At 39.2% G+C, this 15,331-nt stretch overlaps 1 protein-coding gene across 11 annotated transcripts in view; it reads right to left on the reverse strand.

The window, feature by feature from the left end:
- The window catches only part of adgrg6 (adhesion G protein-coupled receptor G6), a 58,003-nt gene extending 43,178 nt beyond the window's left edge, over positions 1-14,825 (reverse strand). For all 11 annotated transcript variants that reach the window (XM_064925265.1, XM_064925258.1, XM_064925267.1 and 8 more), the window contains exons 1-2: positions 14,546-14,825; positions 10,049-10,137 (exon numbers count right to left, since the gene is read on the reverse strand). In XM_064925265.1, coding sequence (XP_064781337.1) covers positions 10,049-10,137; positions 14,546-14,547 — 91 coding nt within the window. In that variant the 5' untranslated portion in view covers positions 14,548-14,825. The remainder of the gene's footprint in view (positions 1-10,048; positions 10,138-14,545) is intronic.
- Positions 14,826-15,331: the final 506 nt, after the last annotated feature.

The following is a 15,331-nucleotide window of genomic DNA, read 5'->3' on the forward strand; positions in this document are numbered from 1 at the left end:
CACCACTGCAAACATCCCACCAGCACGGTCTTCCATTCAGGCTGCACTATATCACATGCCAAATCACCTGTCATCTAAATATTAAGCTAACTGCACACATTATCCACTTGTCTTTTTTAAAATCCATCAAATAGTAACAGCCACACTTCTATTCAAAATAATCAAATTGATATAATTATAGTGAAAGCTATTAAACTCTTATTGATGTAAGGGATTACCAAACAGTCCAATTAATGGCCTAGACATAATTGACTGTGGCATACTGGTGCTGTGCGCTGGTTTCATTTGGAGAGTCTGAGTGGAGGATGAAATGCAGAGTGAGCGACAGCCCCTCTCATTTGCCTCTAGGATTTATCAGGGCCATAGTCCCAGTCCCATAAAAGACACAGAGAACATTTCTACACCCCAGGTCAACAAGTGGTCAAATATAAGGTACGTGGTGTAATAAAGAGACTGGGTATCATCTTTTAACCAGTCAGAATCACTAGTGATTTACCATCTATGTGCAAACAGAGAGAAATACGAGGGAGGACGTTGGGTGTTGTGATGTGATACAGATGTCGAATCTTAATCTGAGCCAGTCTCCTACAGCAGGAAAATAATCCTGCAACAAGAGGAAATTTGAATTATTATGTGGATTATAATTAAATGGACATTTTTGTAACGGTTGATACATTTTTCGTAAGTGAAAATCAAGTTTGAAATTTCTAAATGGAAATGACAAACTTCAGAAGCCTTTTAAAATCTCAAATACACTACACGTTTTAAAATGTCCTGCGTTGCAGAAAGTTATCCTGCCACAGGGTGATCAAATTAAGATCCTACATATGTATGGTTTTACAATGAGAAAAACTGAGACAAAAGGAACGGTGAGAGGCTCTGAGCAAACACTGGTGAGGAAGTAACACCACCGCAAATGATGACCATGATAACCATTGACAGGAGACATGTCAAAAGGGAATTAAGGTTACAATGGTGCGCACTTGTGAGCTCGGGAGCTGTGGTCGGGTTTCCAGATTGATCGAAGGAGAAACAACAGAGTTTTTAAGCATCATTGGTGGCAGAGCTGTATTTTTTAATTACTTGCCATAACAAAAGTGTGCTCCGTGTCTGCAGGTCATTGTTTAGGGAACACCATTGTCATGACAAGTATTACTTCTCCATTCTAATTTCTAAACCCAATGAAATTCCATAATCTCTTTGGTAAACCAAACAAATGTAAATGTCTGTCTTACCTCCCACAAGCATTTAATCCAACAATTATCAATGATGTGTCCTAGCAAATGTACTCTCAGAATGTAGGCGTTGGTATTCGCTGTGGTTCCAATTGGACAAAGCAATTGGACTTGTCAGTGTCGAAATACGTTAAAAACAAAGTTTGTATCCATACATTTCTATGTAATAGGAGCCTGGCCAATGAGAATCATCCCACTGTAATAATATATTTGGACGTTCAGTATTAGTTTGATTTGTTTTAGCATGTCATGCTAGCACTTGAATAAGATTAAAATACGACTGAATTAGAAAAGCAATGTGTGTAAACATGAAAATACTGATTTTGGACGGTCTTGGAATGAGCACTACTGCAGAGAATAAAGGTCATTTGTTTTATTGCCCTTTGTTCCTAAATGTACTACTGAGCACACTGGAAAGTCTGAATCTTTCCTGACTCTGTGACCAGTAAGGAATTATAATAGTGGTTTTACATAAAATACTTTACCTCGATCCACTCTGCTTTGAACATGTTTTTCCCCCGTTTTCCATGTTATGAGAATAGACCCTGAACATGAATTATAAGGAATTAACAGAGCTAATGCAAAACAGACACTCCATGTTATTAAATCATGGTATTGAAAATGTGAACAGATGTTGGAAAGTGCGACTGGATGTCCAGACAGTCAGTCCATCGCCGTTTCACTTCCACAACATTGAGATACATTAGACAACAACAAGGGTGATGCCTCAGCATTTGCATACCAACAGAACTGTGGTTGTGCTGCTGTGGTTACCATTTAGCGGAGTCAACTAGAATCCCTCCCAACAAAATGGTGGCAATTTCATATAATATTTGGCAGGGTCCAGAGAAAAAACAACAGCAGGAACAAACTCCCTTCATGGTCAGGATTTAAATAAACAAGTAATGGGATCAACGTTTGACAACTGGACTGGGTCTGTTTTGCAAAGGAGAGTGAAATCACTATTGGACGGAATCATGCTACTGGAATACCCTGCAGTTTTACAGACGTGTGTGTGTGTGTGTGTGTGTGTGTGTGTGTGTGTGTGTGTGTGTGTGTGTGTGTGTGTGTGTGTGTGTGTGTGTGTGTGTGTGTGTGTGTGTGTGTGTGTGTGTGTGTGTGTGTGTGTGTGTGTGTGTGTGTGTGTGTGTGTGTGGGTGACGCTGTCAGCCACTGGTGTGGTGTGTGTGGTGCGCAAAAGGAAAAACAACATGCCAAATGATGTTTACTCAGTTTGTATTTCCCTGTTCACATCCCTCTGAGACCCACTAAGCCCTGACCGCTGCCATGGGCCTGACCAGCCCCCTGTGTACTGAACCACCCTGCACTCACATGGCCCAGAGGGGATGGGGACGGACACACACACACTTTATATACTGTGAGCTCCAAAAGCATTTGGACAGAGACACATCTTTTGTTGTTTTGGCTCTGTACTCCAGCACTGGCTCTGTACTCCAGCACTGGCTCTGTACTCCAAATAGCTTTAATTTGGGGGTATTTTCATGCATATCAGGTGAACCATTTAGAAATTACAGCACTTTTTGTACATAGTCCCTCCATTTTAGTGGACCAAAAGTATTGGGACAAATTAATTTATATGATATTGAAAGAGTTAAAAGTTTAGAATTTGGTACCACATTCCTAGCACGTAATCATTACATCAAGCTTGTGACCAATGTTCCCTCAACTTTTTTGGGGCACTGAGCAAATTTTAGGTCTTGTGAGTGGAAATTTGAACGTTGTGAGAATTTTGTGCAACTTCCAGCACGCGTTTACAGTTAACACTGAGGCTGTACCCTTACTGTTTTAGACAGCAGCCAATAGGCTATTGTGGCTATAGCATAATGTAGGCCTACCAACAAAACCAATGGCGCAAATCCCAACATTTTCACATGGAAATAGCTTTTGATTTTTAAGATATAGCCTACATTAGCCTATATGTTGTGTTCAATGAAGGCCTACATTGAATTAGACTTTTAAAAACGTTTTTACACAATAAAGGGCTAGACATTAATTCATGATTTTTTTATGTGGTCTGTAATACCATGGGCCAAATTGGTGTCTGTAAATTGCATTGTATTGTGTTGTATGATGCAAGAAACCACTTTGCAAAATACAATTAATTATTATTACTATACAGAGAATCAGTGGTGTGAAGTACTTAAGTAAAAATACTTGAAAGTACTACTTAAGTTGTATTTTTGAGTATCTGTACTTTACTATTTATATTTTTTGACAACTTTTACTTCACTACATTCCTAAAAAATAGTGTACTTTTTACCTGACACCCAAAAGTAGTCATTACATTTTGAATGCTTAGCAGGAAAGGAAAATGGTCGAATTCACACACTTATCAAGAGAACATCCCTGGTCATCCCTACTGCCTCTGATTTGTTGGAGCATGCCCCTGGCTATCCGTAAATTAAATAAAAAACAAGAAAATGGTGTCTTGGTTTGCTTAATATAAGAAATTAGAAATGACTTATACATTTACTTGTACTTTTGATACTTAAGTATATTTTAGAAATTACATTTACTTTTGATACTTAACTACATTTAAAACCAAATACTTTAAAACTTTTGCTCAAATAGGTTTTTACTGGGTGACTTTCACTTTTACTTGAGTCATTTTCTATTAAGGCATCTTTACTTTTACTGAAGTATGACAATTGGGTACTTTTCCACCATTGCAGAGAATTCGACAATGTAGACCACCCTCACTGCCTATTGGCTTATTTGCATATTCAAGCCTGTCTCAAAATACAACACTGCTCCTTTAATGATGATATATGCTTTTTAACTGATTGGGTTTTCAAAGACAGCTTGAAATGTAGCATACACGATTTGTGCTCTTGTATGAAGCAGTAGGAAGCACTCCTCATTGCTGACATCTACGTATCAATAACTGGGCTAATAACTCGCTAACTAGCAAAGAATATCAAGAAATGAGTACAAGCGTGGCTCTGCGCTCTGATCTGACCGCTCGTGGGCGACCCCCACAAATATAATTCTACTCCGTTACACTCTTGCTCTGCCTACAACAAAATCACAGACTCAATCTTACAAAGCTTGATTTGTTTTTGGTTTGTTGCATTGAAAAGGGGCGGATATAATGTTGATTCAATCAGAGAAAAAACGATGATCTGTATCGTGAAGTTCAATCTCTTGCGTCTCTGCCCAGCCTGGCATTTCTTCTGCGCTGCAGTCTAGGAGAAGCGCGCACACATTTGAGCAGTTATGAGGGAACACTGCTTGTAACTCTACAAACTTGTTGGATGCATTTGCTGTTTGTTTGGTTGTGTTTCAGATTATTTTGTGCCCAATAGAAAATAATCGTAAAAAATAAATGGTGTCATTTTAGAATCACTTTTATTGTAAATAACAATATAATACGTTTCTAAAAACTTCTACATTATTCTATTATTTTACCTTTAGGGAACAAAATCTTATTTAAAACCCAGATGACGCTGGGCCATTTTATGCACCGCCCTATGAACGTGATACGTCCTGGATTAAAACCAGGGACTGTAGTGGGGCCTCTTACACTGAGATGCAGTGCCTTAGACCACTGCACCACTCGGGAGCTAACGTGGATGCTACCATTAATGTGGATGCTAGCATTTTTACAGATAGTCCTGAATTAATAATAATGTTAATAATCATACCCCCAAGACATGCTAACCTCTCACCATTACAATAAGGGGGCCTCTGTAACTTTCTCACTCAACATAATTCACAATTCATTCAGGATTATCCATAATCATGTTCTTTCACTGTCACAATACATTTGGAGCTCACTTATACATCATTGGTACGGCCGCACGCACGCACACACACTTAAAATTAGATACTCCGATGTGGGTCTAAGATAATACATATAATCACTGTAACTGATTTCTGACAATTACATGTGAGAGTACATGTTGAATAACTGGCTTCAGCAACTCCTGGGAAGTTATTTCATGTTAAATAAAAATACATATTTTGTTTAAAAATGTTCAAAGACTTTTCCATCTGACTGGCGAAGTGTTCAATAATTGTGGGTTCCAAAAAGTGATTGTGTACAGTAGTGTTGAAAAAGAGCAACATGTGTATACATTTAACTGTCAAAGAGAGGGAAAACTATACATTTCTGTGATTAAACGTTTTGAAGGACACATTAACATAAGAACACAAAACCCCATTGTTGCTGTATAAACCTCAAGACGCCGACTTGTAAGGAAACTCGCACGTTGTTGTTACTGTAGCATGACTGAAAATGTGAAGTGTGCCAGGGAAGAGAGTGCCTTAAAAACAGGGTTTGTTCAGATAACTCCTTTGAGAGGCGGCAGGGCAGGCTGCAGTGGAATGGTGCCAGGGGATGGAATGCCAGATACAAAACAGGGGAAGAAAGGGGTTTAAACAATAACTGATACCCCCATCGCCTAGAAACAGATTATTTCAGATAGAGGACCTCTGAGAAACTGTAATCCTCCAGATTACTCTACTGCTTTCAAGCAGCCCTCTCCTGATCTCTTGGCAGCTCACCAGCAAGCTGTATCTCAGCTGGTATCTGCCCCACCCCTGTTTTAATGAGAGGGCTAATTAAGTGCTTATACCTCAAGAGGGGAGAGGAGGGAAGGCAAGGGAGGGGGGTTGGGGGGGGGGGGCTTGTGATGACCCATGCAGTTTAAATTGCATATGACCCCATCTTTTAACAGACAGGAGTTTTGCTTAGGGCTATGGCAGTCAAACTGTTGTCAGCTGGTGATTGTCAAGCAAATAACTGCTGGTCTTAACATAAACACATTTAGTATCTCCTGGCTTCCACGCAGCCTATAAGCCACTGATGCAGACCTTAAGAACATCTACATTTTAAAAAGGCTAATAAATCCATGTAATATAGCCTACACCATCACAATAAATCTATGATTTATTTGAAACAGTTTTAAAGAAACATAATGTGAAGAAAATGTAGTCTATTTCAGATCAGATTAGCATACTCTGAGTTGTCCTTATGTTAGGCCCTGATCTAACTATGCCATATGGCTGTGGGCTACACTAGTTCATTTAGCAGACAAGACTCGCTTAGAATGAGGTGGCATTATTTTATAGTATGAATAATACAATTGAACATAGCTGAATAAAATAGAAAGGATATTTTCTCCAAACGATCTGAGGGAGTGTGCACATGTGGCTATTCTGTGTTGAGCGGTTAACAAAGACACAGATCCTAGATGCTTCATTTAGAGATATGTAACTTTTGTTGTTCTACAAACGTTGGGCTATATGTTTTGATTTTTAATACATTCTAAGGCTGCACGATGTGACTTTAATGATGATTTGAAAACAGCTGTATGAATGGCATGAGCTCTGCTTTGTTGTTTTTTTTGTTGCACAGACTGTACACACTTCATCAGTTTCTCATTCACAATTTGACAAGCAATTGATAATGCCTCCAATTTCCCGGCTGCATCCCCTTTGTGTTGCCGTAAAGCCCCATAAAAAATCCATGCCTTTTGCGGCCAGTAGCCGTTGTGCCCTTGGGCTGAATATAACAATTAGAATTACCTTCTCCTAGCTGCTTGCCGAAGCACCTCTCACTCACATGGCTCTCCATCAAATGATCGGGTCTTTTTCACAGGCTAAGTGAAGACAGACACATCTGGGATGCAATTGCATGCATCCTTATCCAAGTCTGAGGCGAATATTGAAGATATTGGAATAACTGTCCACATTTACTTTCCGTCAGCCTTCAAGATGAGTTGGCCGGATGAACAGCAAAAGCACTAGCCTCTGTCAATCTACTATCCCCTTTAGTACAAAAGTTGACCTATTCTATTCTGTGTGAGAAATAAATATTCCAATCATAGTCTGGGACAGTTGTGGGACGCGATAGATTCCAAATAAATACAACCATTAGCATAAAAACCCCTGTTTTGAGCAATGAGCCTGATACAACAGAAATCTTTGCTTAAAATGTTGATAAACTATTTGGCTATTTCTTCACATAAGCGCAGCAATGCGCACACGGCAGTAGGCTATAAGAGCGAATGTTCTATTAGCAGGAAAACACAATTCTCAAATGTGACCACAAATGCATTTTTATGGTGAAAATGATCTTCCCCAAACTTGAAACTCCCACGCTGCTTATGTGTGCCAGTTAGGCTCTACACCCCTTGTAAAGCTAATTAATGTGCTTAATTTTAAGAAGTTATTTGGCCACTTTAGTTGTGATACAAACCTTATCAAAATATATAGGCCTGTGGGCTAGGCTACATGAGATGTGCGAATGTGAATAGAAAAAGTGACAAAAAAAGGCATGCGCTGGTTCTTGCCTTACACTGGGCATCATTCACAAGGGATAATATATAATTCACAAGCGATAGGCTAATATTGTCCCCCATCAGACTATCCTTGATTTAATCTTGTCTTTACGTATACAGTACTAAATAACATATGTCTGAAATTTGTTTTGATTTAGAATGGACCATTATCTTGCACCTGTCTCGAAAATACATGTCATCTATGCACTTAAATAGCAAATTGAGGATGCTTTTTCTGTGGTTCATTTTCATGCCAGCCAGGTAGGCTATAGTCCTGTTGCAAAGCAAAGCAATGTGTTTAACATTAGGAAAGCTGATAAATAAATATAGTAGGCCTAGCCTATTGAAAGCTGATGGGATCCTCCTCTTTTTAATAGAGGCCATCACTCTGTTTTCTCACGCAATTGCATAGCCTACAGAAATGTTGCACAACATGAGCTCATGGGCTCTCATGAAGTGTTTGATTCGATTTTCAATTACATTTGCATTGATGTCAGAGTGAGTAGAGGGACAATAGAGTGCTGAGTACCAGGCAATTAGCAAGTTTAGTAGGGTACTAATGACCATCAGCCGCATCAGAGCTTGGAGAAGCCGAATTACTGTGGCTAAATGGTCATGTCGAATTTGACTGCCATCATGACTCGGGACCGCCAGTGTGGTGGTAATACAGTCACCATAGCAGCCCGAGTTATGCTGCTGGAACATGGTGGAGGACGGAACAGCTCTGCCAAGGTATTTTTATTTATTTCCAAAAGGTCTGCTGAGACCATGGCTCATCACTAGGAACCCAACTACACATGTTATGACAGTGTCAAAGCTGCTCCCTACGTAACACTAGATCAATATCAGAATTACTGAGTAGAAGATTGAGATTGCAGGAGTGTCAATACGTGGAATGAAAATTGATGGGGGCAAGATTGACGTTCTGTTCATTTGTGGTTGGAAGAAGCGTCCTATCACAATAAAAACACAACATAAATGTGAGTTATCTGCTCTGTGGTGCCACATACCCAAGTGGACTTAATCAGAAAATGTTGACATGTCTGAGTCAAGAGGATTCCCCTTCGAATGTCCTGTATTGACACTCCTGCAATCTCAATCTTCTACTCAGTGATTCATAATCATACCTGCCCTCTTTCTTGTGATAAGAAGCTCTATTGTTAATTGTCAAAATAAGGCAGCATTTTATGAGAATCATTTTTATGAGAGTGTGAGATTACTCTGTTGATTCTCTCTCTGGCACTAAATACACTTAAAAAATGCCCTGTTTCCCAGCACGGAATCTCCTATGATCCAAGCCTTATCTGAACACCAGCCAGAACTATAAATGTTTCTGCTTCAGGTCTGCCTGCCAATACCGACCAACACAGCCAGCTACGGCATGTCACAAACTGAAAAAAAACTATGCTTTCTAAATAAACTAACATAACATACATCAGTTACATAACAGCGTAAAATAGAACAGTCAGTCAGTCAGGTTTACCACAACATGAAGTTAAGCATAGAACATGCACAAAACATGCAATGTTATAACTCCTAGGTGAGAGAAATGGTGTGAGCTTTATGAAGAATGAACTGGACCAGAGTGGAGGCCTTTTCCTGGCTTCAAGAGGGCGAGTCCCTGTGGTAAACACATTAGCCCAGTACATACAACACATGCTGAGCCTAAAAACTCTCTTAGCAGAACGTCCAACGGCACCCTTGGGCGACGTTATAAAAATTGAACGTTTTCTGGTTCCATGTGCTTGTTTAATGTGTTTGTCTTTTTGCCGTCAAAAATGGCACACAGCGAAAAATGGAAATGCACTCACTAAAGCAAAGTCAGTAAGAAATTATTTGCTTGATGCAATTTGGGAAACATTCACCCTGTTTCAGAGTCTGTTAGTGTAAGGAAACACATTCGAAATCCCCTCTCGTGATTACCTGGTAGTGGTAAATAGAAAATGGATGGTCATCGCTGTTTAAAAGTGATTCTATCCAGTGATGCACACTGAATGCATTTATCCATCACTGGTACTGACTGCTACATGTATTTCTGATGGACTGTAAAGCCATCACTTGTGCAGATATCAAGATGGTTTTGTTCTTCATTATATCTACCTTCAGTTATCACAAAATCACAGAATATAAAAAGGTAACACCAATATTTCTGACCAGTAGTTCCACTTGCCAAAGACTGATCAAGTAGGTCTAATTTGATATCGAACTATTGTACTTAAGGACAACAAATCGCTTTCAGGTGTTCAATCATTCTGAATGTGCATATGTAAATCAATAAGTGCTAGTGTTAACTGAAAAAACAGACATGAGAAAGCAGAGGTTGCAACAAGCACAATCAACGAAACAGGAAAAAAGACACGAATGAAAGTACGAAAGAAGTGCAATGTTGAATAGAAAGCAATGGCATACAGTACAACAATGAAATGATCAATTAATATCCATGTGATTCATACTGTTCTAAACATAAGAAAACACAATCAATGCCAATAGTTAAATCAGACTGTGTACCTTGTCTTTGCAGGGACATCCACAGCAGGGCAACTGGCAGGACGTTACGGAACTTCCAACGCCACCATCCTCCACAGACGTAAGACTCCCTGTCAATCACAGTTAAGATGGAGACATACTAGGTATCGTCTGATAGTGCAGTCTTACACATGCAGTACACACAAGCACACAAACACAGTATATTTATTCATACTGATGTGTCTGCAATTTGGGTCCACTTTCAAAGTTTGAATGATGTATTTGTGGTATGGAAACATATTTACAGCACAAAGAGGGACCACAGCGAAGCAAATGCAGTTGTGTTATATAATGATAAATCATTCTTTCATGTCAGTTGTAATGACTTCCAGAGTTAGAGGGCACCAGTGGCGAGTATCCGACAGACGACATCAGTGTGGTTCATACAATAACGTACAAGAGATGCTCCTTGTTTGAATCTAACATGAAAATGTCAATTATAATGAAGGAAAATATACCAATTACCGCGATTAGTCATGCCTCCATAATAGCCAATGTGGTCGTTTTGATCACTGGGAAAATATATACAACCCCATTGCCTGTAGACTTTACATTCCAGGAATATAATTTGATTAATGATATGACTAGGCTTGGATAAAAGCCTTGTCTACGATATGAAAAATCCACATGGTCTGATATACAATTCTGTCTGGGAGGAGTTCAGCATTGATACATGGAAGTCAGTCAGGATAAGTTCCCTGTAATCTTATCTAACCTGTACACAAGCGAATTGGATAAATCACTTACAAGACAATCAAACAGTACACATATAAAAACAGGTTTACAGCAAGAATACGGAATTACAAATTCAATGTGATGGGAATAGAGAAGACAAAAATAGCAGCCAGAGTCAATCCACTCATATCAACACATTTCTATAGCTGGGTCTCTGCAGTCCAGATGCATCTATGTGGGGTAATTACAGATACTACAAAATCAACCTCATCAACTTCTTGTCATTGGTTTCTAGGTGTAATTTCCCTCTGAGTTCATACGTGATCATGACCCCATCTGAATCTGCTTCTCAATCAAAAGAGTCATTTGTTCTAACATTTCTGGATAAAATGTAATTGTGGTCTCCCAATCAACTCAAGGCCACACACATAAACAAACCTATTAGTCAGGATATTGCAGTATACTCCAAACCCAAGTCATTTCACAGAGCTGGCTTAGCTACTATTAGTTAAATCATATGGTTGTGCTGCTGTGGGCCCAAACTATATGGACTGGATGGAGAGTCTGCCAAGAGGCCCTGTTCTCCTCTTCCATCTTAGAGAATAGAGCCTCTTAGCCTCCTCTGTTCATTTCCACTACACTGCGGTGAACTGGATGGATGGCTTTTCCACTTCAGCAAACACTAACTTCATTAGCCAATAGCCACATCTGGTCTGGGCCTAATTGATACCAATTACTCTAGGTGTTGCCTGAGCCTGAGGCGTGGGTGGTGCTGGAGGAAGGTTCAAAATAACAGCTTCCCAGTCTTTCTAATTTGCATTTTTTCAGAAGGTAGTAGGTTTCCCACATTGAACGATTCCTCAAGAGAAACAATCACTGTACTCAAGGGATGGTCATTTGCTGACAACAATGTGAACCTGATGACTCGGAGCATCTTCACAGTGACAGTGTCAGAGTATGGAAGAATACCAGACACTCTCCCTCTTCTCCATGCAGACTTTTTAATTATATCATTCAATTCACCAAACTTCATCCATTAAATAATGAGAGGTCTGCATGTCTGATCCCGGTTCTGTTTTGTTCATCGTGTGCCCTCCCAAGTTCACGAACTTAGACAAGGTGATGAGTATCGCAATTCAACGTCAACTTCCTCGCAAGCACAAGGAGAACTGAGAAAAGTGATATGGAGCTATGAATAGGCCACCCACACAAAGGCCAAGATCACTAGTCATATTTCATTCAGACAACAGCAGGATTTTAGCTCATCATGTTCATCATGGCTGTCAGGAAACAAAGATCAAGAGAGGTGCTCTCATCGAGAGAAACCCGAGTCCAGCTTACATTGTCTTCATGGAGATAAGGAAGGAAATCATTATCCTATAGTCATTCAGAAAACAACACTCAGTAGTGAAGAACTGGCATGTTTGCGACTCCGCGACCTAATAACTCACAAACTTATCTCAAAGTAATTATTCTTGCTAAACACACACAGTATAAATAATGGAAATACAGCAAAATATATATATTTCACACAAAAAGACAGATAGGCTATACTTCCTCATAACTGTAAGTTCATCTATTGTTTCTTGGACTATTCAAATAGATGACTAATATGGTTTTGGAAATGATTGTGTGTTCTACAGACGACGGAAACCTTAAAAAAATAAACTTTCATATTTCTTTTCACATTGGATACAAACTTACACACACACGAACAACAACTTACAGACGCACACAAACAATGACTGCATCTCATCTGCCCAGACTCACATGCTCCCACCCTCATCCCCAGTGCCTGCATTCTTTGTTTGAGAATCCTCCAGCCCATTGACTATGTCACTACATACCCATATGCCTTGTCTTGAAATATGCAGACAGACAGATTACATTGAAACTTTCAATTTCTAACAATTGCTTCTTTTAATTTGCCAGTAGCCTAAACAGTGTAGTGGACAGCAGTATTTCCCAATGTAGAGCTTGTTTTGCATAAGGAAGTTAATTAAATCTTTATACATCATTTATAGCATTAGGGCTGAGCGAACAAACTCAATAAATTGCGCACTTATTAAATACATTCATATTCATATATTCATGCAATTTCTGACATTAGAGAAATTTGGTCTTTGTTGAGTTGTTTCTCTCAAAATATGTTAATATGAACGCAAAACAAGCTGAGGTCAGTTCTCCGCGTCCCTTGGAGACCACATAAAGACTTCAATTCATCTGGTAGAGAGGATGGATGGACTGTACTGCATATCCATCAAACCCATTGATGCCATACTAACAAATGGCCAGTTGTAAATGAATATGCCAGTGTAATCGATGTGAAATGGCCTGCTAGTTAGCGGTGGTGCGCACTAATAGAGTTTCAATCGGTGACGTCACTCGCTTTTGTGGCGCGATGGGTAACGATGCTTCGTGGGTGTCAGTTGTATATGTGTGCAGAGGGTCCTTGGTTCGAGCCCGGCGAGGGGACGGACTAAAGTTTAAAACTGTTACACTATTACCAATATTCAAACTAGGATTACAAAAATGATCAAGACTGATTAATCATTGTAGAGAACTATCCAGTTGTTTAAGATGGTTGGAGTCATGATCCATTTTCAGACACATTCTTGATGATATTTAAAGGCCATGTCTTTCTCAACCTTATCATGGTATAGTGTCATCACAGAGCTGCTGGTCTCAGAATATGAGGGCCATTAGATCTTTCATTTATCATTAAATCCCCCAATTTAGTGGTGTGTCTGATGTCAGTCACCTGGACAGGTACAGACTATTTATCTTCCTTTCAACAGATTCTCTATGACTTCATCTCACATCTCCTAAAATGTTCTGTCCAGTCAGAAGTTTCACTCAGAAGTTTCACATTTAGGACCTGGTGGAACTGACTGGCAGCTGTAAATTTAGTCTGTAATCATTCAACTTTTGGATGAATGTGTTCTAGGTTGTGTAAGACAAGTAAGTAAGCAGATAATTTTATTTTATTTTACTAGGCAAGTCAGTTATGAACAAATTCTTATTTTCAATGACAGCCAAGGGACAGTGGATTAACTGCATGTTCAGGGGCAGAACAACAGATCTGTACCTTGTCAGCTCGGGGATTCGAATTTGCAACCTTTCGGTTACTAGTCCAACACTCTAACCACTAGGCTACCCTGCCACCCCTAATAGGACCACTCTTTCAATAACAATTTCTCACATGCTGACTGCACTTCAGAAGATAATACATGTCATGGCATAGTCTTCATAAAGACACAAAATATTGTTTAAAAGTGCTTAATGATACTTAAAAATGTGGTATAGGCTACTCCACACCAACACAGCAGCCAAAGAGATGAAATAACAAGCATTTCACTAAATTGAGTGTTCAGTAGTGTCTTCAATAATTGAGCTTGGGGAAAAATTCACTAAAAACTGTTCTCTGTAATGTAGGTTGCTGAGGAACGCTCAACTCAGTTCGCTTTGAGATAAGAGAGTTTAGCGTTCCTCAGCTATAATGTAGACTATTTTCACTAGGCCTACCTCAAAAGTAGTCGAGTTTACCTTATGTCATATCATACATACATTTAGCATGTAATAATTTAGCATGTCTTGATATACTGCTATAGAAGATTAATTCATAAACTGTAGGACCATTCTCAAAGTCAATCCGCTAATGTTGTAAATAAACACATAAACTGACAACAATGTGACATTCATTGATCCTCTGGTCACACTCAGGTCAATTATCTCCAAGACAATCGAAAAGTAAAGCGTCTGACAATAACGTCATGAGCAACAACAAAAACATTTATAACTTACATCCTCTTATTGGAGAGGGAGCTGGTCTCATTGAAGGATCATATTATCTACTCCGCTGTCGATCCGACTGGATTTTTCAGTTTTTGAAAACTTTTGGCAACTTCTTCAAATTCGTGCCACGCCGACGTTTCAAAACTTAATTCAGTGTATAAACGCAAAACACGCGCTTATCAGAAAGTCGAAACCTCAAATCGACTGTTGACCCTGTTCCTGTCACGCAAGATGCTTGAAACAGCAGCAAAGTCGTTTTAACATTCAAGGAGCGTGTCCTTGCACACAGCTGGAGGACGTTCTCTCTCACTCTGGAGCCCCACCCCAAAGTCCCGAGGGTTAAGAACATTTAAGAAAATGTGCTCAGAATCACCTAGAATTCTACGTTGCTTCTCCATCACACTGAAAATGGACAAATTACATTTACATTTACAGTTATTAGTCCAGTGGTGTAAAGTACTTAAGTAAAGAATACTTGAAAGTATTACTAAAGTAGCTTTTTTTGGCATATGTACTTTACGATTTATATTTATGACAACTTTTACTCAAGTAGTATTTTACTTGGTGACTTTCACTTGTACCTGAGTCATTTTCTATTAAGATATCTTTACTTTTACTCAAGTATGCCAATTGGGTACTTTTTGTACCACTGTATTAGTCCCATGACATTTTTGTATGTTCTGTCTGTGCTTTTTCACATTTTTTATAGTTATTTTAGTTTTTTTATTTAACAAGGCAAGTCAGTTAAGAACAAATTCTTATTTACAATGACAGCCTAACCAGGCCAAATTCTGG

The sequence above is a fragment of the Oncorhynchus masou genome, chromosome 19, assembly GCF_036934945.1.
Source record: "Oncorhynchus masou masou isolate Uvic2021 chromosome 19, UVic_Omas_1.1, whole genome shotgun sequence".
Lineage (NCBI taxonomy): Eukaryota > Metazoa > Chordata > Actinopteri > Salmoniformes > Salmonidae > Oncorhynchus > Oncorhynchus masou.